At 36.9% G+C, this 26,888-nt stretch overlaps 1 protein-coding gene across 3 annotated transcripts in view; it reads left to right on the forward strand.

Annotated features, from left to right (window-relative positions):
* GABRB2 (gamma-aminobutyric acid type A receptor subunit beta2) overlaps positions 1–26,888 on the forward strand; it is a 227,343-nt gene that overhangs the window by 74,685 nt on the left and 125,770 nt on the right. For all 3 annotated transcript variants that reach the window (XM_008692411.2, XM_008692414.1, XM_008692413.1), the window contains exon 4: positions 1,108–1,328. In XM_008692411.2, coding sequence (XP_008690633.2) covers positions 1,108–1,328 — 221 coding nt within the window. The remainder of the gene's footprint in view (positions 1–1,107; positions 1,329–26,888) is intronic.

Raw genomic sequence — 26,888 nt, forward strand, 5'->3', positions numbered from 1 at the left:
TTGGATATTCATTCATTCATTCATTCATTCATTCACTATTTGTGCCCTAGGACTATGCTGGCTCTCAGGTTGCAGAGGTGATTAATATATGATTCCAGTTTTTTCAAAAGCCCTTAAGTAGAGCATTGCAAATTGATTTTAAAATAAAATGGTAATTATCTTTTGAAATGAATATTTGGTCTTTCATTAAGTTATTCAAATGCGGGTGAGAGAGCAATTGCATTGTACCCATAGGCCTCTAATGGATAAAACATGTCACAGTATATATGTAAATATATATATATATATATATATATATATTTCACAGTATATATGTAAATATATATATATATAGTATATAGCTTTTTGTAGTTTACAAATTGCATTTGAGTTATACATTTGTCATAACAATCTTCTGCTTAGATCAGGTACGTATTGAAAGTCCCATTTATAGTTAATGGAACTTAAGCAAAATAAGTTTTATAAAATACATGCCATAAACAATTGAGAAATGCTGGATCTGGGACTCCAAGGTCAGTGCTCACTTTATAACAACCCATTGCTTCTCAAAAGCTAAGAGCCTCCTAATGATTCAGAATCCTGAGATTAAAATTCTCGTGAAATACTGACTGAGCTAATATTGTTTAGCCAAGAAGCCACGTTAAGTCTCAGTGTAAATGTCATCTCTCTTGGGAAATCCACCTTGATTAGATTGTTTAGGATTCTCATTGACAAACTCTTACAATTACTACTGTAACAAATTAACCACTTTTTTGCAATTGTATTTGTATCCCATCTAAAACACTTTTATGTACCCCACTTTGGGAGGGACGAGTTAATTCACTAATTATTCCTTACCATCTTTCTTCCTGGGTAACACATAATAAATTTCACCAGAATATGCTCTCCTCGTTTCCATATTTACAGTGCCTGCCATGGTGCCTGACAGACACATAGTGGGTATTCAGCAAGAAAGGGTTTAATAAATTAATATTTGCCTATATGTGAATAGTATGTGTTTCTAGTGTGTGGTCGTATATATTTTCTTTTCTTATGAATACTAAAGTGTTTGCCTATCTCCCAAGTCTGTTTGGGTACAAAATAACCATTTTCTTTTCACATTCACAGGATTATACCTTGACAATGTACTTCCAGCAAGCCTGGAGAGATAAGAGACTGTCCTATAATGTAATACCTTTAAACTTGACTCTGGACAACAGAGTGGCAGACCAGCTCTGGGTGCCTGATACCTACTTCCTGAATGATAAGAAGTCATTTGTACATGGAGTGACCGTCAAGAACCGCATGATCCGCCTGCATCCAGATGGGACGGTTCTTTACGGCCTCAGGTTTGTAGTGTCCATTTCAAACTTGAACTTTTCCTGAACGAAATAGTTATTGATTTTTATTGGAGGGGAATATTTGCTGTTTTCCTTATTCCTTCTTCAATTCTGTCAAAGGCAGGTAAATCCTCTATACAGTAGATATCTGAGAGCTTAGGGGAGCATGTTTACCAAGGGACTTAGCCCTAGCTAAGAATAAGTTTTTCTGAATTGTCTTCTAATATCAGCTGCTGATCCTAAAGCTGCTTTCTTTAAGAAGTAAGGATAAACAATCAAAATAGCTGAGATATAGGGCTTCCTTAAAATGGAAAAAATGTTGAATGCTGGATACTTGTTTGAGCATGGCAGATGCTTGGTTTCATAAATTGCTCCTAAGCTGCATGAATTGGGTCTGGTCCTCTGATGACAGGAAGGCTTTTTGTGCCTTCTTATCCTCCAAGGAGCAATCAGACTTGCAAATAAATAAAGTTGTTATCCCACGTTTATTACTAATAAATTTACACTATTCAATGTACTTTTATGTCGGAAAGTAATTGTGATACTCTGCTGTTAAGGTGAGGATGAATTGTAAAATAAGACTGCTTCTTCTTTTAAAGTTTATTTTGTATTAGAAGCAATAGATGGTTTCCTGAAAGAAAATGGAGGAAAAAAGATATCTATCTTACTCTGAAAAATTACGTTATTACAATATAAAGGATTCCTCTGTGTTATCAGGAAGAAACTCTAAATTCTGAAACATTCAAATGTCTCTGATCAATTCTGTTTTACACACGTGTGGTTACTTTATCATAATAATGATGGTAGTAACAATAGTATTATTCGTTTATTATGGGGTCAGATATTGAGTTTTTAACTCAATGCTTTCCATGCATTGTTATAGTTAATCCTTATAACAACTTCATATGTTAGAAACTGTTATGATCTTTATTTTCAAATGAGGAAACTGAGACTGACATCTAAAATCACAAAGGATGTTAGCAACAAAGATGAGATTTGAACTCAGATCCAAGTTTAGAGCCCACAGCTCTTAACCACTACACTAGGATGCTTCTCACTACCACATTTTTTCTTATCTGCCATGTCTTGTTTTCATTATCTGATATAGTCAGTGTGTCTGACTGGCACATTGTCTTAGTGCTTATGAACCAGCTTCTTTGTTAATCATATTTTCAGAGAGAGTGGCATTTGGCTGCCAAGGGAGAGTGGGTGAGGGTGAGGCACAGAAAAAGCATGTGTGTACTGTCAGCTACCGGAGGTGAGGAGATGACTTGGATATGGGCAGGGCTCACATCCTTAGATGTCTTAGATGTCTTAGAAAATAGAGAAACAGCAGAGAGAGAAATTGACAATGTTGGCAAAGATTCCACCAAAGGTATGGACTTTGAAGCACTAATGGAAAGAATTGTGTTAATGGATACATTGTGCTAAATTTACCACCTGGAATGAAACATTTAGAATCACAAAGACCTTGCTGAGAGTGTGACCATGCAGGCTGTGGGGGAGATCGGGGTTCAAAGGAGGCTGTAGTTCACACTTTTGAAGAGTTAAGCACAGAGAGTGGTCAGAATCCTGAAGAAAGCAGAAGGAAGCATAGAAATAACACCTACTTGGTGGTGAATGAGGGGGAGGACTGGCAAGTGTCAAGTTTTGGCTAAACACCAGACCCAGTGCTGGAGGCATTTGCTCAGCAAATCACTTAATCTGCACAGCAGTCATGCAGAAATTACCCTGAGCTCTTCCCATTTCTGTGGAACACCCACCTTGGAAGCAGAGAACAAGTTGTATTCTCCTTGGTATACCCAGCAATGACAAAGCATCTACACCATAAATACGTTCAACAAAGTTTGTCGATTTTGAATTTATAGATGCAAAGTTGAATGGATGGGAAAATCAATGATCAGGATGTCTTTGGAATTGAGAAGGAAAAGAGAGGACCAATATAGATGATAAATATGGCTTGTTTTATCATTATATAATCAGACGAAAACATCAATGACTGCTTCTTCTTATCATTAAGACCCACTATATGACACTGCTGTAACTCATACAACAATAGGAAATCATCACTCTCCCATCCCCTCTTTCAACAAAGGGTTTGAACACATCTGACATGTAGGAAATTAACACTACTAGACAGAGAAGGCACATGAATTGTAATCATACTGTCAGTTGTATTGTTAATTCTGACTTTGATAACAAGGTTTTACAGGAAATTTAGAAGTATCTTATTCTAGTTTTTTACTGATAAACTGTAGAATGATTTGTTTCATGGCTAGAAATTGAATACAGACCACATACTCTCTTATCAACTACAGAAGGTTCATTTGTAATGTGTAAGTAAAAGGAATTCAATTAAAATTACCATTGCTAGGATTGATTCCACAGAATTTTTTTCCCTACTTACCCTTCAACTCCTCTCCCATTGAGATCCACACACATTGGCAGGGACAAGGGGAACAGAGAAGAGAACATTCAGAGGATCTAAGTAAGCTTCTTTTGTAGGGTTTACTTTAGTGAAATGTTCAGGTATTAAAGGAGAGGGAGAAAGTCGTATGCAAAATATTAATGCCTATTTAATTTTTCTTTTTGTTTTAGAAAGACAGAAGGGGGGGATGGGCAGAGCGAGAGGGAGAGAGAGAATCTTAAGCAGGCTCTACACCCAGTGCAGAGCCCGACGCAGGGCTCGATCTCACAACTTTGAGATCATGACCTGAGATGAAATCAAGAGTCAGACCCTTAACCTACTGAGCCACCCAGGCACCCCAATGTTTGTTTAATTTTGTCATTGGTATATAGGTATTCATGTACTGTTCTTTCAATTTGTCTGTAAATTTGAAAATTTTTATGATAAAATTTAGAAAAGGAAAACTGTTATGTTTCAGAGACCTAGGAATATCTGATTTTAATATCCCTGGAAATATCATTCAGGATTTAAAAGTCTGTAGCCAAGAAATGATATTTCTGATCTCTTGGAGGTAGAGAATCTTCTATACATGACATCTCCTTTCAGGAGCTGTGTCTGAAAATGATATCACCTCATCTCAAAGGATGTGTGGCTTAGAGGGTGGGATCCATGACCATAGACAACCAGGCTAAGCCATAACCCAGAAACGAGTGGTCAAAGCCCTTCAGTTAAAACCTTGATAACCTCCTTATGAAATCAGTTGTCCTCCTGCATGAGTGGCCCTTCATGTCTGATTGTACACAGCAGGAGCTCTGAGTACACTCATGCTGATATATTGTGTGGATAGCAGGAGGTTTGAGGATGGCATAACGGCCACTCAGCAAGCTTGCATAAGGTACAGTGGCTTTGAGGAGCTCAGAAAATGGAGGTTGGAGATTGACATTTAGATATATGGAAAATATTTTAGGTGTTACTGTTATAGGCTACGTTTTACCGGTTTTCATTCTGATTGGATTTATGTTTCCCCATCACGGAAAGCACAGATTAGCAGCTCACTCTCTGTTATCCCAGTGTTCTTCTGGTTGATAATTATATTAGAGGTTTAGAGAACAAAGTTTTAATGTTGTTCAGATACATAAATGGACACAAGTAGGTAATGCAACCAACTTCCTTAACAAAGCATAATGATAATGAAACTCAGGTTTTAGTTTGGACTTTTATAACCTTGAGTGTCTTATCCAGGTTTTTAATTTCCTTGTTTATAAAACAGAGGGGTAAATTAGATGATACCAATGTTTTTACAACCCAGTCATCCTCTGGATCAATAATTAATGAATCTAAAAGAATATGTAATCTAACATCAGACTAGAAAATGAAATTATATATTTGGAGTAGCATAGTAATTGGTAGATAATAAGTGTTCAGTATTACTATTTAATGAATGAATGAATGTGAGGATATTTGAAGTCTGGCAAAGGGAAAGCTTCACATATCAAGGTAGCCATTTTATATTGCAGAATTTTACTTCAGTTATCTTTTCACAATTCAGCCAAGTAAGACACTAGGTCCATTGTGTAGAAACAGAAGAGTGAGCAAGTGGATTGAAGAGAATGGGAAACGTCTAGCCCAGGCATATCTTGAGTGAAAAAGGGAACCACTAAAAAAAAATGTATACTGGAGTCAGTTAACTCTAGCCTCTGCATTTGGCAGCACACAATCTGGAGCAAGGAAAATGAATGCCTGGCTTCAGACCCAAGTGGCATGACCGCCTGTAAAAGCTGCCCTGTAGCCCAGCCCACAGCCTTGCTTGTAGTATGCATGAAGTAATTATTTAATCCAGTATTGTGCATTTTCTTAAAAAGACTTTCCTTTTCCTCATCATGTTTCATCGTGTATCTAGTTTCTCAACTTATTCATAAGATCTATGGGATACAGGGATGCCTGGGTGGCTCAGTCAGTTAAGTGTCTGCCTTTGGTTCAGATCCCAGGGTCCTGGGATCGAGCTCCACATTGGGAGGGAGCCTGCTTCTCCCTCAAGCTGCCGCTGCCCCTGCTTATACTCTCACTCGCTCCCTCCTCTCTCTCACTCTCTCTCTGGCAAATAAACAAATAAAATCTTTTAAAAAATCCATGGGATACAGGAATAATTAACCAAAGTTATGAATAATAACTTTTTGAAACTTAAATTTATAGTTTATGGCTAAAGAATAATGAAATCTTTGAATATAGATTATCACCTTCACTGTTGACTGGTTGATAGCTCAGTTACACCAGTTTGATCATAAAATCAAATATCTCTTGTCTTTAACAGTGCTATTTAGGGATTTCTGTCAGGAGATATAGCTGGAGGAGGAAGAATATTTTCTCAGGAGTAACCCAGCTGGATAATTGGTGACAAACGACTTTCCAGTTGACGAGGCAGAAGAATTCCTAGCAATTTACAAAGGAAATATTTCAAACAGATTAACTATATATTATTCACAAATAAGATAGGGCCAATCAAATCATTTTCAGAACACTTCAAGGGAAAATGATATAGAAAATGTAAGATTTTTGTTAATGAATCCATCTAAAACCCTAGCAGGTAAAAATCAGGTTTAATCTGATATTGACATTATAAAGAATGTTACATAGAATTTAGACCTTTATTTACTTGAAATAGGAGACGTTTGTTAGATTTCAAAAGTAAATTAATAATTACAGTTTGCAGAAAATTAGAAGACCTTGTCTTACAATTAATAAGTCCTATAATTACTCATTTAAGTGATTTCTAAATTTTTTTCTCTCTCCCCAAATCCCATAGTCCTATGATTTTGCTAATGTATGGCACATGTATTTTTAAGCATATATAGTCCCATCTCATTATGCATACAACAGTATTTAACATGATATTTCAGTTATTTAGCAATTGAATTTATCTCCTTGAAAAAATCTGATTAAGAAAAGAAAAACAAAATAATTACATTTTGGTATACAAGAAAACCTGAATTATCAAATGATGACATCTTTTTTGAATATAACAATGTACATTTTGTTAACATTTAGAATCTGAATCCAAGTTGGACTGCATATTATTTATATCATAAGCATTTTATCACATATTAAAAACTTCAACAAACATCATTAAGACAAAAAACTTTTCCTATCAGGAGGTGATACACATTTATTTTTAAAAATTTAGAAAATGTAGTTCTGAAAATAAAACTACTCTTAATTCTACTACCCAAAGATAACCACTACCTGTACCTTGCTTTATAGTCTTTCAGATACTTTTCTCATAAAAAAGCATATTGGAAGTTTTTTTATAAAAATAGATTTACATTATAAATGCTATTTTGTGATTTGAATTTTTTTCTATAACAATGGATATATCATAAACATGTTTGCATGTCAACAAAACCCTCCTCCCCATCATTCTTTGGCCATTATGAGACATATTTGGGATATATTTCTTTATCCAATATAGGATGTGGTTTATAGTTTTGATATAAGGTGAGAAATATGTGGTTGTTGCTATCAAATACAGGACTACCATTTAAAATTTACTTAATATTTTAGTGACAGGCAAAGCTATTTGTGGCACAATTGATAACCTTATAGTTGTGCTGTTGTAATTCGGAGTCTCATTGGTTAAATAAATGGCTCTGGAGATATATTGGTGCTGGTTTTATTAGGCCAGTTCTTATGGAAAGAATGGCTTAGTCTTTCCATAATAGCTGACCCATCTAAAAATAGCTGTTTGTCTTTTGATGTGAGGGGGAGGCCTTGACTTTATATGCCCGAACACCTCCCATATGTAACATTAGATCAGAAACATGTCACTTCTGATTAAGGGTTCACATTCTTAAAGAAAAATTCAGCAGNAAGCAGAAGGCAATTCAACCACCTCCTGCTATGTATGTTCTGTCATTGGGAAAATGGCAAAGGATAATGTTAGCTTGTAATGAATTTCGACAGGAAGGGTTTTATTAATTTTGCCGCCTTCTTCTGTTCCTAAAGTTTTACCACAGGATATTAAACAAGTAAATAATCAAGTAGCTATCTCTCACTGAAATGTAGTCTATCAAATAATAAAATATCAATTTTTACTCAGATTTCCTAATTGATTTAATGCATTTTCATAGATAGTGATTGCATTTTGTCAAACAGAAAAACAGAAATTTTATTATCAGTCGTCATGGCCAGAGTATGAGACCCTGCTCTCTAGATTTTCTCAGTCTTCTAAGAAGGAAAAATCACCTTCACCTACCTCTGTTGTGGGGGAAAAAATGCATATAATGATACTGTTTTATAGAATATATCCTCTGTAAAGAGCTGTAAATAATTTTTAAATAAATTTCTTGGGGCACCTCAGTCAGTTAAGCATCTGCCTTCGTCTCAGGTCATGATCCCAGGGTACTGAGATCAAGTCCCACATGAGGCTCCCTGCTCAGGAGGGAGTCTGCTTCTCCCTCTGCCCCTCCCCCCAACTCATGCACACGCGCGCATGCGCTCTCTCTCTCTCTCTCAAATAAATAAAATCTTCAAAAAAATTTCTTGCTCATTATTTTTCCCCATTAGAGAAAATTATTTAGATTAAAAATATTTAGAAATAATTTCTGACACCTCCAAGTTTACCTCCTTTTTTAATGGATGAGAAGAGGGAGGCTCAGAGAAGAAAGGGATTGTGTCTAACATCACACAGTTAACAGAAAAGCACGGAGTAGAACCCCAGACTCCTAACTGCTAATCCAGGGCTTGCTATTATTGCTGCTGCTGCTGCAGTGATTTGGTTATTTGGAAATCATTGTCTGACTGACATCAGCAAGTAAGTCAAATCCAAATGTAAAACAGTAGAATTAGGATCACGCCATCCTTTGGACTTGAGAAATGGAGGCAATATGTATTTAGCAGCCCTAGGAAATAATCCAGGGCTCTTTCTGTTGCCATGTTTTGCTGAACTTTTAGATGAAAAACATATTTTTTAATATTTATTTATTTGAGAGAGAGAAAAAGAGAGCATGGGGAGGGGCAAAAGGAGAGGGAGAGACTCCTCAAGCAGACTCCCCGATGAGTATGGAGCTTGTTGAGGGGCTCCATCCCAGGACCCTGAAGTCATGACCTGAGCCAAGTCAGACACTCAACTGACTAAGCCACCCATGTACCCCTAGATGAAAAACATTTAAAGAGGAAAAGAAAGTCTGACCAACTTCTTTTTATTAATCATTACTGACTCATAATATTCCAGTAGTCAGTGAGTTTCTTTCAATGCCAGCTAGATGGGTTCCTAGTTGTCCTCATGTTCTTTGATTTCAGTCAAATGATAGCTGGAAGTGGCCGAACTGAAACCAAGGATGTCAAAGGACTGCTGGGGAAAAGATGAATGGTCAGAGGCTCCAGGCGTTTCAAAGCAGGGAAGAAACCAGCTCTACTCCTAGTAAAGACATGGGTCTTGTATCGCAGGCCCCAAGAATGAGTACAATGGTGCCATTGAAGTGGGCCTTGTCTGCAAAGGGAAGAAGCATTAAAACTCATTGAAGACACATTATTCGTAGGCTCATGAACGTAGCTATGTACAGCACTGTTATACATAGCACATCTGGAGGTGCCTTTTGCGTATTCCTGACGCCATTGGGAGTGAACTCTCTGGGTCACAAGAATACTATCATCGTGGAAAGAAGCCAGATCTTCACTTTTTGATTAATTTAAATTAAATTATCCTATTTTATTTTATTTGAAGCAAAGTATTTCCTAGTGGATAATTAAAATTATAGCTGTTGCATATATGTTTGTATATAGGTGTATATCTCCATTTATAGGTATAAATATGCATATGTATCAGTTTAGAGATATATATATGTGTGTGTACATATATGTATATGTGTATATATTTGGACATACATATTTCAGCAACATTTTTTTTCTGTTTGTCTTATGTTAAAACTAAAGAAAACAGAAGGGACTTCCATAAATCTAACCTTCAAACCGTGTAGATTGTCCTCAGCATCGATTTAAAGATAAAGTTTTTTTCCAATTACATTTGGAGTAACTTTTGTAACATTCCGATTTCATGAGATCAGTGAATTTTTTTGGCAGCTTTTGCTGATAACTTGTTTGGCAAATAGGCAAAACGCAGTTTGGTTAGATAGTCTTTGTAAGGAGTTAACTCATGGCAGAGTTTTAATTAAACAACGACCTTTTCAAAGCAAATATAAATGAGCAGTTGTTTAATTGAGAGAGTTGTAGTATGGTAGCAGTAGGAGTAGTAATATGTATCGAGTGCTTTCTATACATCACATCCTGAATTACCTGGATTCAATAACCCTGTGAAGCAAGCTACTGTTATTTCCATTTTAAAATTGAGAATACTGAAGCTTTGGGGAAGTAGATAACTTGCTAGTTGGTTTTGGGCTTGGAGTTGAACTCAAAGCCCGTGATCTCAGTCACCTCTCCAGAGTCTGAGGAAATGCAGTATTCGCCCAGGTAGATGGATGTAGAAGACCCTTAGGGAAAGCAAGTACTGGAAATCTAGATGGAAGAAGAATGGAGAGCCCAAATTTCCAAGGCTCCTAAAAGGAACTTCGAATAGTCATTTCTTTCCCCCTAGAGAAACTGCATGGTTGCTGTTCATAAATAAATGAATATGACTTTCTCAGTCTTAAACAAGCTCCACAATGGGGATTTATGCAGTTTTTGGCTAGCCTGTAGACATTTCTATACATACAGCACATGTAGTGTAGCCTTCAGGTTTAAATTAATATCATCACCTCTATTTTCATCATTTATCCTTCAAGGATTTTCTACTTTACAATTTAGATGCAGAAAGTTATTTTTGTTTCATGTTTTTGAAACCCCAATTTCAAAGAAAAGCAATATGCACTGTAGTTTATAATTTGGGGTATAGGGATTTTTAAATTCTCTTCTTTTTCAAGATTATATTGCCATATTGTGGAGTTTGGTTGCAGACTAGGAAAAAAGACAACCACTGTAGGATTAGATTGTCAGTTAGCCAAAGATGTAATACCTTAATGGAAGTGAGGAGGCCACCTAGCTTCTATGGTTCCCAGAGACTGAAAGCCACCCTAGACTTACTGTGTCCATAGGCTTTTCTGCTGGATTGAAGAAGCTAAATTCTTCATGATCTGGGAAATGATTACCCAAGTAACCTGTACACTTTCATGTCAAGGATTCATAGGTATTCTTTCACTAAGATCCTTGACCCTAACTCTACCATTAACACTCATCCTGAAAGGGAAAACAGAGAAAGTACTGAGCCATTAGTTGTACCTCTGACTCTCAGATGACTAGAAAAGTACCTTTGTCTACAAGGCTATTAGGGAAGATCCAGAGTACACTGAAGAAAATCTGTTATTTGTTTTGTGGCATAAGTTAAAAGAAAAAATTATTTCACCGAGGTATTTTTCAGCCTTATTCCCCATGGAGAGAAAAAAAAATAATAAAGGAGATAAAAAGCTATCCAATCTAAGGATATCAAATTTTTTTGTTAAAGGACTTTTGGTAAAAGTTTTAATGCCTTGATTTGCTAAATGGTTAGTAAGAGAGGATTTCTAACCCATCGCTACCTTTTTTATTCTGGAGGTCACAAATAAAGCAAACCTTCCTTTTGGAAACCATGCCAGTATAATAGCTTAATGACTCAAATCACAGTCACCACATTATGAAATGATCAAGCTTTTTCATTTCTCAGAAGCAGCTCATTATCTGCACTCTTATGGACAGAATAAAAGGCAACAAAATTGCTAACTGGCCATAAATCCTTGGAGGAAGAGATTAATTCCGTGTTGGATTGTTCTCACTAGCCATAATAGAGGAAATAATTAGGACTTTTATTTTAGCAGCTGTAACAGTCTGACAACTAAGGGAAACTACTAAAAAGATCAGGATAAAGACCAGAGCTGCTTCTGGCATCAGCGTAGCAGGAGGCATCTGTACTTTTTACACCACTGTAGAGTGAGGCCACAGAGCACAAAACCACCCGAGAAGCAGTGTTGCTGAGTATTGAGAGCATGGGTTTGGGATCTGACTGCCTTGTTTCAAGGACTTCCTCTGTCACAAACTTGCTGTGCTCCATCTTTCTGAGGTTCAATTCCCTTATCAGTGACATAGGGTGTTATAGTAACCACTTCATAGGATTACTGGGGAGATGAAGTGAACAAATACTTGTAAAGCACTTAGTAAAGTGCTCGGCACACACTCAGTTCTTTGTATAGATTACTTGCTATTGTACGATGACTACATGTGTCTAACTTTGACCTCTCCTGCTGTTTCTATCATGATTAGTACTGGGTGATATTTGGCAAGAGGAAATGAGAGTGTTAAACCCTTATTATGTATCAACACTGTGCCAGGTGCTGGGGATGCATGAAGATGAATGAGGCAACCAAAAATTGAGACTCAAAACTTGGAGGTTAGTGGGATGAGAAAATATGTAATAGTAAGATGAAAAGAAATAGGATAGGATAGTAGGAGAGGGCCAGGTTCTAGAGTTTGTTTTTATAGGTTTTGTGGTTTTTAAAAAAGTTACCTAACTACTTTAAACTGAAAATAATGATATCATTTAACTTACAGGAATATGATCAAATTAAACAATGTAACTTATGTAAAGTAGCCATCATACAGTAGGTGCCCGGTAAATAATTGTGATGGCTTTATGTATTGTTGTAGTTACGCAGGTAACTATAACCATCCAAATCAAGTAGGTACATGCCGTGTGTCATATGCTGTGCATGTGTCGTATCTTCTGATCTCCAAATAACCCCATCTGGCAGATATTAATATCATTCCATTTTTACAGAAGAGGAAACTGAGGCCTAGACAAATCTAGTAACTTGTTCAAAGCAGCACAACTTCAAATGTCAAGGCAGGGAATAGAATTCAAGTCTGTTTGACTCTGAAGCCCGTGTCTTCATGTTGTAACAGATTTTAATGCAGAGCAATGACCCAGTGCATGGGCTGGAATGTAGCAGAGCAGACACAGACATACCGAGGAATTTCATTAGACTGATAGCTGAATGCCGTTATTCATTCAACTACCTAATGTTAGGAATGTCCGTGTAGTGCACCCAAAGCAAGCATGAGAAAATGCTAGTGTTTTAATTTATGTTTAATGAAACATGGCCATTGTAGTCAAGTCAGTTTCTGAACCTTTAGTTCATTTATGCCTCAAGCCACCCAATCAACTGCCGAGGGAGCACTTCTTGTTGCTCTAGGTGGAGGATGGGGGTGCAAGAGTGAATAAGCCAGACATTGTCCCTAACTCCAGAGGCTTGTACTTGGTAAAGGAAACATATAAACCACCAGCAAAAAAAAAAAGGTATTTAATGATAAACATGAGGCTTGCACATTGTGATGAAGTCCATGAGGAGAATTAAACAGCATGAATGATCTAATGAAGAGTGACTGGAGAAGAGGGGTGGAGTCCTACCTTAGGAATGACATCTGAACCAAGATGTTATTTATGAAGATCAATAAGCAGAGATCTGAGGCGTTAGTGTTCCAGTTAGAAAGAACAAAAGCACCGTGGTCCTAAACAGAACACACTCCTGTGCTCACAGGAGGAAAGTTAAGTAATGCTGCTTTACCCAGACTTTCTGTTTCCTCTCTTTCACATTACTGCATGTTATGTTCTTTATAACTAAGTGCTTTATTCATTTGTTTACTATTCTTACTGGCCTCGCTCCACTGAACAATAAGGTCCATCAGAGCAGGGCCCTCTGTTCTTTTTTTCCCTGCTATATCCCAGCATCTTGAACAGTGCCTGTCTCAGAAGAGGCAATGAAAAACTACTTGTTGAGTAAATGTCTGCATGAATGAATAAGTAATAGCAATTTGTCCACAGCACTTCCTACTTTATCAGTGTAACTACCTGACTCTGTTTATCAGTTGGAAGGGATCTGTGGTCTCTGCAGGGCTTATCTCAAATTGATTTATCATTCTGTCTCAATGCAAGCAACGCGGGCAAAATGGCATCTAATGTTTTTAAACAATGGATTTGCATATTGAGGTAAATAAAGAGGAGAAAAAGAGAAGCATAAAATCAAATCAATATCATGGAGAACCCAATTATCAAAGATTATTATGTTTTAGTAAGGTGAAAAAATCTGATTGTCCTACCTAGTAGACACTGTGTGCATTTCTATTAGTGGGGACGACTACATTAGCAGTGAGATGGTGCTTGAGGTGATATTTATATAAGCGGATGATAAGAAAGCATTCTGAAAACAAAGACAGAATAAGCATTTGTCATCAATTCAGCTTTTCAAGTTGTGACTTAAATGCAAATATGAGTTGACTGTGTAGAAACTTCCGTTGGTGTGGTGTTTTCTTATGTTATTATTTGCTGTGCATGTGGTATTTTAAAAGATATACAGAGATGTGAAGGTGAAGAGAATTGTATGAATGTGGAATTTAGGTGACCCATATTAGCTTTCTATCACAGAATGAGTCAGTGAGAAAACACTTTCTAATGAGAGCTAGTGCTTTTCAGACACACACACCTCAAAAAATTTATTATGGCTGAGTTCAAGGGAGATGTTCTTCTTTTATTTATGATAATAAAGGCTTCTATGATTAAAAAGGTGTATAGTTTCTCATTGATTGCAGAGCAGAAAATCATATTTTTTCCTTAGCATAGAGTATATCTTTATGTTATTTGAACTATCTTGTCTATATTTCAACTGTGTGTGTTTGCGTGTGCACTTACGTGCACACTTGTATGGCTTCTGTGTTTGTGTGATAGGAAGCAAGGCAGGAAGTGGGGGGAGTGAGGGCTGACTACTGTGTGGAGAAAAGAAGCATTTACATTTGCTCAGAACAATATTTTTTGCAGATTGTAAGTATTTTAGTCCATTTGGCTGGAATCATGAGTTGATTTTTCCTTTTGGAAGTTATATATAAGGGACACAAGGGCCGGTCTTCTGCCCATGTAAAAGAGGTCTGTGGTGTGATAATGAGAAATTTTGCTCCCCACTCCCACCTGGCTCATTCTTAGCCCATTTAGTATGTGACAAAATTGTACATTTCACTGCTTCACTAACCTTACTCACTAAGGGTTAGTTCATGGATCCTTGTTAAGTTACTTAATCTCTGCCCAATCAGTCATCACCCAGTGATGAGGGGATGAGACAAACCATAGGTCTGATCCTTATTTGTGGAAGGTGGACTTACTCGGAAGGAGGAAAAGTCTGTCCACTGCATGCGTGGCCAGGGGCTGGGTGGAGTTGAATGCTGAAAAGACAGAGGGGGAAATCAAGACAGGAGTGAAAATGCATTGCTAAATTCTAGGCATAAGAAAAACAGTGTTTTACTCTGAGAGGCCAAGTTCCAAATAATATGAATTATCAGACTTTCTAATTTGAGAACACTTAAGATTCTGAAATTGCCTTAGGGGCTGACTTTAGTCTGTGTCATTGGATAGGTTTTAGTTTTAGTGTTTATTTTATTATGAAAATCTTAGACATCTTAGACAAAGAAGAGACTATATCCCAGGGTTACTTTTCCTTTATTTGTGATTTTGTTCATTTCAGTTGAGGCTCAGGCTTTTGTTTTCTTCATCATGAGTGAGATGCTTGGCTCAATTTCATCTCTTGCAGTATTTTAAAATTGTGCAAAATCAAATTACTGTTGTTTAGTGACAACCTTCCTTCATTTCAAAAAGCTATTTTGTCCTTGCAAGTTTTCAGTTTTCATAGGCATGAATAGAAAAAAAGCATAAAATATACATGGAGCAAATTTCCATTGATCATTAGTGTAGTTGCTGACTGATAAGATCTGGTGGGGGTTAGGGGGCAGTGGGAGGTTTTATTCTATATTTCAGGTGCTGTCAGCTATTGAAAACACAGTTTTATTCAGGAGAATGTCAGGGTAAGTGTTTACCTATGCAGACAGCATTCATTGCAAACCAGACACTGGACATGAATGTATTCCTTATATGAGCCATTACCTTTCCATGCTTTAAAATATGGTTTCAGGGGCACCTGGGTGGCTCAGTTGGTCAAGTGTCCAACTCTTGGTTTTGGCTCAGGTCATGATCTCAGGGCTGTGGGACTGAGCCACATGTTGGGCTCTGTGCTCAGCACGAAGTCTGCTAGAGCTCGTCTCCCTCTTCCTCTCCTCTGCTCCTCTCCCTGATCCCCTGCTCTTTCTCTCTCTCTGATAAATAAATAAAATCTTTTAAAGAAACAAATAAAATAAAATGTGCCTTCCAATTCCTCATTTATTTTCTCCACTGCTCTGTGTTGAAGAGAACCAACTGAATCAGGAGGGATTTGGGGACACCAGACTTTTTTACTTCTCTGGATAGCACCATCTGCACAAACAGATGGGGAGACATGTCACAGGGCTAGAGGGGGACTCCAAGATCAAAAAAAGAGGAGAGCAATGAAAAAGAAATGCAATGGCAAGGTAGAGCAGACGATTGCCAGTGGCTGGGAATTCTTTGCCATCTGACCCGGGTAATGGTCACTGAGTAGCTGCTACCCACAGAATCCAAAAGTCCCCAGAACAGTGACGCTATGCATGTGCTGTAGGCAGGTTGCTCAGCACTGGGAAGGAGCACACACACATCCATTTCTCTGTGGTGACAGGAGGAGAGCTCTGGTACTCTTAGTTAAAATTCTCCATAGCGGATAGCAAGGTTTAGTTTCCATGAAGTTTTCCATGGGGCCACTGGCCAGCAAAGTGGCTACCTCCATGTGCTAGTTGAAGATTCCGCACAAGAGTAGATATATCGTTTAAATACATTCCCCAAATTGACACAAAACATATACTTTTTTCTCATGATGTTTTACTTATTTCCATGTTTCCTTATTTTTTCTATTCATTTATTGCTTATTCAAACATTCATTTTAATTCACATTTATTAGTAGTTATTTTGGGCCAGGCACACCATACTAAATGCTTTATATACTTTAACTCCAAGAAGTAGGTATTTTACACAAGAGGAAAGTGAAATTCCAAAAAAGTTAAATAAGTACCTAACATCACACATCTGGTGAGTGCAGAGCTGAATATTGGATCCGAGTCTGTCTGACTTCTGAAATTGTAACAGTTACTCTGTACTGCCCCTTTTACCTTTCTGTGAACACATAGGTTATTATAACTGACAAAAGTTAGTCTTCGTATTTAAAGATACATAAATTGTGAATGATCTGCTTTCTTAGCTATAGCTCCTACATTATAGAGGAACAAATCTTATAAATTTAAATTCCAACCACATATTTTGTAGGTAAGAGATTTTGTTCATAGATTATTCAATTTAAAACATCATTCTATATCTATATCCATATCTATATCCATATCCATAGCTGTATCTCTATCTATATCTCTATCTATCTATCTATATATCATTCCATAACTGCACGTCTATAGACTATATCAGCTGATAGGATTTGCAGCATAATTGTTGGCATTGTTGTAAAGTCATGTATCTGTAAAATGATGAGCCACTGGAGGTTTGAAAAATTATTGAGTCCTCTGCCTACCATCTTACATGGAGTTATTCAAGAAATGTCATTTCTTTCTTTCTTTCTCCCTTCCTTTTTCAGTAAGACTAAGAGTTAGTTTTCCAGTTACCTAAATAATAAATGTTGGTCATAGAAAATTTGGAAAGTATTTTATTTTATTTTATTTTATTTTATTTTATTTTATTTTAGATCTTATTTATTTATTTGAGAGCGAGACAAAGTGAGAGAGAGAGAGTGAGCACGAGTGGGGCAAGGGGCAGAGGAAGAAGCAGACTCCCTGCCGAGCAGGGAGCCTGAAGTGAGGCTCCATCCCAGGACCCCTGGATCATGACCTGAGCCAAAGACAGATGCTTAACCAACTGAGCCACACAGGCACACCCAGTATTTTAAAAAATATCAAATTTTGAAGAAAAAAATACCTTCATGGTATCTATCATTGTCAGGTCAGGTAGAGTTCCGTTCTGTATTCTTTGAATATTTTTTTCACATAAAATCATGATTATGTTTTATGTTCATTTGATAATTTTCTTTATTCACTTAATATTGTTACTTCGTTTTTCTGCAGTATGATTTTTGAAGCATATTTGTGGGTAGTGCTGCACATTGCCAACCCTGTACTTTAGAATATTTAAGTGGTTTTCAACTTTTAACTACAGTCATATCTTGTTTTATTGTACTTCACAGATACAGATTAGAGGTTGGTAGCAACCCTGCACCAAGCAAGTCTATCAGCACCATTTTCCCCACAGCATTTGCTTACCTCATGTCTCTGTGTCACACTTTGGTAATTCTCACAATACCTCAACTTTTTCATTATTATTATATTTGTTACGGTGATCTGTGTTCAGTGATCTTTATTGCTACTATTTTAATTGTTTTGGGTCATCATAAACTGCACCCCATAAAATGGCAAACTTAACTGATAAATGTTGCGTGTGTTCTGACGGCTCCAAGTGACCATTCCTCTCATCTCTCTCCCTTTCCTCAAGCCCCCATGTTTCTTGAGACACATCATTTTTAAAATTAGGCCAGTTAATAATCCTACAATGACCTCTTAGTGTTCAAGTGAAAGGAAGACTCACACATCTGCCTCTCACTTTAAATCAAAAGCTAGACATGATTTAGTGCAGTGAGAAGGCATGTCAAAAGCCGAGATAGGAGGGAAACTCAGCCTCTTATGCCAGCTGCCCAAGTCGTGAAAGCAAAGGAACAGTTCTTGAAGGAAATTGAAAGTGCTACTCTGGTGAACACATGAATGATAAGAAAGAAAACAGCCTTCTTGCTCACATGGAGAGAATTTTAGTGGACTGAATAGAAGATCGCATCAGCCACAACACTCCCTTCAGCCAAAGTCTACCTCAGGGCAGGGCCCTAACTCTCTTCAATAGATGAAGGTTCAGAGAGTGAGGAAGCTGCAGAAGAAAAGTTTGAAACTAGTAGAGGTTGGTTCATGAGATTTAAGAAAGAAGTCATTTCTGTAACAGAAAAGTGCAAGGTGAAGCAGCAGGTGCCGACGTAGAAGCTGCTGCAAGTTGTTTAGAAGGTCTCGCTAAGATAACTAATAAAGGTGACTACACTAGACAACAGATATTCAATGTAGACAAAACAGACTTCTGTTGAAAGAAAATACCTTTTAAGACTTTCATAGCTAGAGAGGAGAAGCCACTGCCTGGCTTCAAAGCTTCAAAAGGTAGGCTGACTCTCCTGTTAGGGGCTAATATGGCTGGTGACTTTAAGTGGAAGCCAATGCTCATTTACCTTTCTGAAAATCCAAGGGCCTTTAAGAATTGTGCTAAATCTGTTCTGCCTGTGTTCTATAAATGGAACAACAAAGCCTGGATGACGGCACATCTGTTTACAGTCCACTGTTGAGACCCACTGCTTGGAAAAGAACATCCCTTTCAAAATATCACTGCTCACTGATACTGCACCTGATCACCCAAGAGCTCTGATGGAGACGTACAACATGATCAATGGTTTTTGAGTGCCTGCTAACACAGCATCCATTCTGCAACCCATGGATCGAGGAGTGAGTGTGACTTTCAAGTTTTATTATTTAAGAAATACATTTCATAAGGTCATAAATTTCATAGTTCTCATAGATTTCATAGTTGCCATACATAGTTATTCCTCTGATGGATCTGAGCAAAGTAAATTGAAAACCTCTGGCAAGGATTCACCATTCTAGATGCCATTAAAAACACTTGTGATTCATGGAAAGAGGTCAAACTATCACCATGAACAGGAGTTTGGAAGAAGTTGATTCCAACCCGCATGGATGATTTTAATGGATTCAAGACATCCGTGGAGGAAGTAACTGCTGAGGTGGTGGAGAGAGTAAGAGAACTAGAATGAGAAGTGGAGCCTGAGGATGTGACTGAATTGCTACAATCTCATGATAAAACTTGAGTGGATGAGGAGTTGCTTCTTATAGATGAGCAAAGGAAGCGCTTCTTGAGATGGAATCTACTCTTGATGAAGATGCTGTGAATATTCTTAAAGTAACAACAAAGGATTTAGAACATTACATCAACTGAATTGATAAAGCAGTGGAAGGGATTGAAAGGACTGACACCAATTTTGAAAGAAACTCTACTGTGGGTAAAAAGCTATCAAACAGCATTACATACTACGGAGAAATCATTTGTGGGGTGCTTTCTGTTGTTGTTGTTGTTTAAAGATTTTATTTATTTATTTGACAGAGAGAGAGAGTGCACGCACAAGCAGGGGAAGCAGCAGGCAGAGGGAGAAGCAGGCTCCCTGCTGAGCAGGGAGTCTAATGTGGGATTCAATCCCAGGACCGTGGGATCATGACCTGAGCTGAAGGCAGATGTCTAACTGACTGAGACACCCAGGTGCCCCACAAAGAAATCATTTGTGAAGGGAAGAGTCAATAAGAAATTGACACAGCCACCCCCATCGTTCTGCAACTATCTCCCTGATCAGTCAGCAGCCATCAACATAGAGGAAAGACCTTTCACCAGCAAAAGAATTATAAACTGCTGAAAGCTCAGATAATGGTTAGCATTTTTTAGCAGTCATAAATTTTACTTTATTTAATCACTTTACTGTGATTTTTGCTTTAAGTGGTGGTCTGGAACCAAACCTGCAGTATCTCTGAGGTATGCCTGTATCTTGAAGCCAGTGTCACAAAGTCAAACATCCACTGGGCCTGGGTGGATTACTAGGTGAAGAGAATCTGGAAAGATGGGCCCTTAGAGAATCTGGAAAATGTATGTCTTCATTAAAGGCCTTTAAACTCACATTTTAAAGCTATATGCTAACCAATTGAAACAAGTGGTGATCTGGCACTATATATATATATATATAGTGTGTATATATATATATATATATGTGTGTATATATATGTGTGTATATATATATGTGTGTGTGTATATATATATACACATATATATATATGTGTATATATATGTATATATTGGAATATATATAAAAAAGCATTATTCAGCCATAAAAAAAGAAAAAAATCTTGCCGTTTGCAGTGACATGGATGGAGCTAGAGAGTATAATGCCAAGTGAAATAAGTCAGTTAGAAAAAGACAAATACCATAGGATTTCATTCATAGGTGGAATTTAAGAAACAAAGAAATGAGCAAAGGGGGAAAAAAAGAGAGAGAGAGAGAGACAAACCAGGAAACAGGTTATTAAGTATAGAGAACAAACAGATGGTTACCAGAAGGGAGGTGGGTGGGGGATGAGTGAAATAGGTGAAGGGGATTAAAAGTATGCTTATCTTGATGAGCACTGAGAAATATATAGAATTGTTGAGTCAGTGTATATCTGAAACTAATTTAACACTGTATGTTAACTGTACTGGAATTAAAATTTAATTCAATTTAATTTAATTAAAAAAAAAGAAATAACTGGTTGGTCAAATTCAGCATGTGGTCCGATAGCTTGGTCCCTACAGGATATTATTCTATATATAACTTGTTCCCTTATCAGAGAACCTGGCCCAGTTCCTCAGATAGATAAAACACTGCCAAAATCTTTAGTTAACATTTTGTATTTAATGAACACTAGTCCTATAAATGGTACCGGTTCAATATCTATGGAAATCAAAGATTACATTAATTATGCTTTAAATATAAAATAATATTTTCCAGAATGAGAAAATTGATTGAACAATCACCTCAAGAAAGTACTAATCTTAGATATTTATTTTTAAATGAACCTAAGGATGGAAGTGCTGTATTTCTTACTGCTTTGTGTTTCTTCTTTAAAAAAGCCATTATTAGAGGGGTGCCTAGGTTGCTCAGTTGATCGGACATGTGACTTTTGGTTTTGGCTCAGGTCCTGATCTCAGGGTTGTGGGATCAAGCCCCGTGTCAGGCTCTGTTCTCAGCATGGAGTCAGCTGGAGATTGTGTCTCTCACACTCACCCTCCTCCTCTGCTTCTCTCTCTGCTTTCTTGCGTGGGCTTTCTCTATCTCTAAGGTAAATAAATAAAATCTTTTAAAAATTGTTTTAAAAAAGCCATTATTAGAGAAAGAAGTATAAAAATTATGCAGAGGAAATCTAGAAACTACTCTTTATCAAGTGCTTTTCCTACATAGTTTTTGTGGGATATTTTACTGATTGTTAGGACAAACATAAAAGGTATATATAATGTGTTTCCTGCTGTCACAGAAGCTGCTGTTTGACAGAGCATTCCTGTCAATTATGTAAAACAAAGGCATAAATATGAATATGCCATTCTAGATGTGAGATAATTCACATTACTTTTAATATAAAAATTCATCTTGTTATCTATATGTTCAAAGCATTAATTATAATATTTTTTGCAATAGTAGTTTTAATTACTCCTTTCTTTCTCTTTTTAAAAAAATATTCTAGGGATGCTTGGGGGGTTCAGTCAGTTAAGCCTCCAGCTCTTGGTTTCAGCTCAGGTCATGATCTCAGGATTGTGAGATCAAGCCTGGCATTGGGCTCTGCACTCATCATGGAATCTGCTTGGGATTCTCTTCCTCTCCCTCACCCTCTCCCCCCACCACTCTCTGTCTCTCAAAAAAATAAATAAAATCTTAAAAAAATATATTATATTTCCCCTTTGACCTCACTCAGAGTCTTAAAATAGATTATAATAATGATGATAAAAGCAGTTGCCATCTACCTAACACCGAGGATTTGCAAGTAATTGCTTAAAGTGCTTCATAGACATTATTTGCTTGATTTCTCATAGCACTGCTATAAAATAGACATTTTTATCCACACATTACAGAAAAGCAAATTGTGAGAGGGATTAATAATATCCCCAGTGTCACAGAGGTGGAAATGCCAGGTCCAGATTGAAATCCAAGACTGATTCCAAATATTATCCCACCTCTTTTCCAAAAATGCTAATTCTGTGTCTTTTGGAGTCACAATTGTAAATGCAGGAGAGTTCTGTTCTATTAGAAAGCTTGCTTATTTCCCCAGCTCATCAATTTTCTTCAAGATTTACGGTAACTCAGCTCATTTCTTTAACTGTGAAAATTGGCTTTAACTCACAATTCTTCTATCTTGTAATACATTAAAAAAGCAATTAATCTTAATAACAATGCCATGTGTAACCCATCCTTATTTCTGCTTTACCAGTGTCTGAATTTTTCACCGATCTAGATTATATGAATGGTAGAGCAGTTTATTAGTAGTTTAATTGGTTGTTACCATTGCTGAGTTTTAAATTACATTTCCTAGGGAACTTGACTGTAAGTGCTCACATCAGAACATGCTTTCCTGATTCTTAAATCATTCATTCTTTCCTTGACTTTCTTAAATCAATGTTTGAAAACCAAGTTGCATGACATTGTCAATCAAATACTGTGATAACATCCCATCAAGTTATCGACTTCCGTGTTATCCTCCAGCAACCTACACACTAGGAATCATTATTTCCATTTTAAAAACAAGCAAACTAACCTCCTCTAGCGACACGACTAGGAAATGATAAACACAGGACCAAATGATCCCCCCGGACATCTCTTTCCTCTCTATTACACTAATACCAAGAAAAGAGAACCAATGCTTACACTTGCTTTTTTACTTGCTTTTGACCTGTGTTCATCTGCTACATTGCTTACTTTGAGACTGTAATGAAAAATAATCTAGAACTTAAAGACATGTATGAGTTCAATGGACATTGCACTGAAACTTCAGAGATGTCCTGGCCCTGGGCATGTGCCCACATGGTTCACACTGACTAGAATAAAGCCTAGCCCCCAGTGAGGTCAGCCACTACATACAGCCTCTCAAACAGGTATGAACCTCAACAAATTTGCTTACCATGCAAGTTTCTCTATCCATTTTACCCTTATGTCCTGGCTCTGAGCATGTGCTCACACTGTGCCATGCTGCTGAGAAAATCTTCCTAGCTACATTCTGTCTAGCAAAATCTTATCTGTTCTCCATCACCTAGCTGATAGCTCGTTTTCTCTGCAATGGATGTTTCAGCTTCCAGTCATCTTCCTTATTGGAGATCTTATAATACAATTTATTCATAATTAACACATATGCCTAATAATAATAAATATAAGTAAAAATAAATATAATTATTTTATATTTATACCTAAAGTGTGTAGGAATGCTTATTCCAGGCTAAACAATTTCTATGTATTGTTTCAGTTTTTACATCCATACTAAGAGGTGATGCCCTTATTGTTGCCATGCTATTATTATTATTATTATTGAGACTCAAAGATATAATTAATCCAAAGTTATATAGTTAATATTCTCCTAGATCAGTTCCTTCCTGGATCTTGTATCTGGGCTTTGATTTCAAGGCCTTAAGGCCAAAGATCACATCTTAATAATTTTATAAAGTATTTTCTCCAGTTCTTAGAAGCACCATGCAAAATGTAGACTCACTATAGATAGATTAATATTGATCAATTCTTTATTGGCACTAAGGTCTATTATAATTCAGGAGCTTAAATCTTTCTCAAACTCATTTACCAAATTATAATAAACTTGCAAATTTTAGCTTTTTAAATTGATACGTACCCAACTCAAAGTCCTTATACTCTCTTTAACTCCCTAATGATCAGTTAAGAATTAATAGATATTAGTTTGTTTCATTGTATTTCTCTCAGGGATGGTGTGCATTTGGCTAATATTAGTCTATTTTTTTTTTCCTGTCAAGAAAAGACAGTTGAATATGCTTTGGGGTGAGGGTGGGGGTGGGGTTTGCAGAAGACAAGAAGTCTAATGAGAAAGCAAATATAAAATTGGTTGTATCACAGTGATATAATACATCTTAATCAATTAAAAATAATTGCTTTAGACATAATTACTCATTAGCAACATTGTAGTTATTACACCACCACAAATGCATTAACTAATGTGAACACTGAGCACAAAAATTATGACCAACATATAATGTTGCATCTCAGTGCTGTAGGATAGTCTTGAATGGTTTTGTTAATAATTACTTGACAGAAATATATCTTTACCTAGCTCTTGTTGTCATTAAGCATGCATTGAAATACTTAACGTTTATAGGCTGTAGTACAACTCTTTAGTTATTTAATTACATTTAGCGAGTCCTCAAGTTATTGTCTGTTTTAAGCTAAAATCCATTACAAGCCAAATTAGCAAAGGTGTGCTGAGACTGCAAAGGATTTGGGCATTTGCTTCGGTAGCTAAAAATTAAAGACAAACGCCACTTTCGTGAACCAGAAAGTACAGCCTGTCACTAAGACTCTCCTTGTGCCATGGTTAGCCCCCGCCTTCATCACGCTGACAGATGAGCCTGTCCTTTACACATCATCTTCAGAAAGGGAAATCTACCATCTACCCTGGGGAGCCATTTCATTATTTTACAGCCCTCATGACCAGCCAAGTCATCTTTCTATTTAACCTAAATCTTCCACGTCCTTCATGATAGAATTTATGACCATAGCTTCCATTTGGTCAAATGGGAACAGCACATCATCACTCCCTTGAGCCATCCATATAAATAGAGGCTGTTATTATATCTATCAGTCCACTCTCTCTTCTCCAGCTGGAACAGCAGAGCTCATCCAACCATTTGCTAAACAATTAATTTTCAGGTTTTAATACCCCGTAACATTTCACTGGATTATGAAGCCATTTTGTCATATTCTTTTTTTTTTTTTTTTTCCTAGAAAGAGAACAGATAGAGAGACAGAGAGACCAGTACAGCAGTTTAGGCAAAATAGTAACACTGTGGGCATTCTTTAACTTAGTTGTCCATTCCCTCATTCTTCCAGCTCTTTCCCTCTCCCGGCTTTGATGAAATGAAATTGTCCATATAAAAATAGTGCTACACACCTTTTCCCTTCTGATAACTTGTTATCAACTTTCATTTTTCATCCCAGAATTGGATGTGCTTGTTTTCATTCTCGTCTTTTTGCAATGTGCTGTAATAATATTTGAGTAATTTTTATTGTAAATTGTCATTTTTAATGCATTTATGCTTTCTTGTGAGACTTTTCTGTTTCTTTGAAAGCCTCCTTTAAAGTGGCCCCATTTTTAAAATTATGAACCACTTTATTCTGCTTTAACTGTTTATTTTGTCAGCTAAACTTGTTAAGAAAGTGTGCCATTATTTGGGTATAAGATAATATTTTTTTTCTTTTCCTCTTGTGTTTTCAAACAACCCCGCATTATAGATGTGTTTTAGTAGGAATTTTTCAAATACACTTTTTTTTCCAATTTAGCCTCTAATTTTTTTATTTAAAGATTTTATTAATTTATTTGAGAGAGAGAGAGAGAAAAAGAGTACGTGGGAGCACACCAGCAGGGGGAGGGGCAGAGGGAGAGAGACAAGCAGACTCCCCGCTGAGCAGGGAACCTGATGCGGGGCTGGATCCCAAGACTCTGAGATCATGACCTGAGCTGAAGTCAGATGCTTAACTGGCTGAGCCACTGAGGCACCCGTCTTTGTTTTGTTTCAATCAATCTTTCGTTGTATGGGGCTCTCGGAATTTCAGTTTTTAGTTGCTGTGACCTATATTCGTCACCCCCCACACTCACTTCAAAACTCCATCCTAAGTAACTAAACACCTCTGGATAAATAAAATGATTTCCACAAGTCAAAAGAAAGTTCGTCTTAATTGCTTTTTGGTGAGATTCTCAGGGTCATGCTTCCATAGAATTCTGACTAAATAATTGTCCAGAGTTCAGAAGGACCTTTTGCATTGTAGCAGTTCCTCTTCATATGTTGGCTCAAGGTCACACAGCAAGAGGCAGAATCAAGACCTGAGTTCCAGACTGCTCATTTCCAAGGCACCTATTCTTGATTTCTGTGTTCATGTGTGTGAGTCTTATACTATCAGTTTACCAAACACTGTGTTCTCCGCTCCTCACGACTATGTGTCATGCAAGGATGAGTATCCTTGTACATGTTTCTTTGTCCTCTTCTCTGTTTCCCCCAATAAATTTCCAAAAGTAAAACTACTGGCCAGTATGTGAAAGGTTCTGATAACCAAACTACCCTTTATAAAGGTTGAATCAATTTATATTTTTACCAACAATTATGAGAATCCCAGTTTATGCATATTCTCACCATTTATTACATTAAAAATGATAATTTGCCTGTCAAAAAATCATAGCCCATTGTTTCCATGAAAAATGTTAGGTATGTCCTCAGTGTACACAGTATATCAATATCAATTCCAGACGGATTTAAGAATTACTATAAAATTTGAAACCATGAAACAGAAATATAGTAAAAAC

The sequence above is a fragment of the Ursus maritimus genome, unplaced genomic scaffold (genome assembly GCF_017311325.1).
Source record: "Ursus maritimus isolate PB19 unplaced genomic scaffold, ASM1731132v1 scaffold_15, whole genome shotgun sequence".
NCBI lineage: Eukaryota > Metazoa > Chordata > Mammalia > Carnivora > Ursidae > Ursus > Ursus maritimus.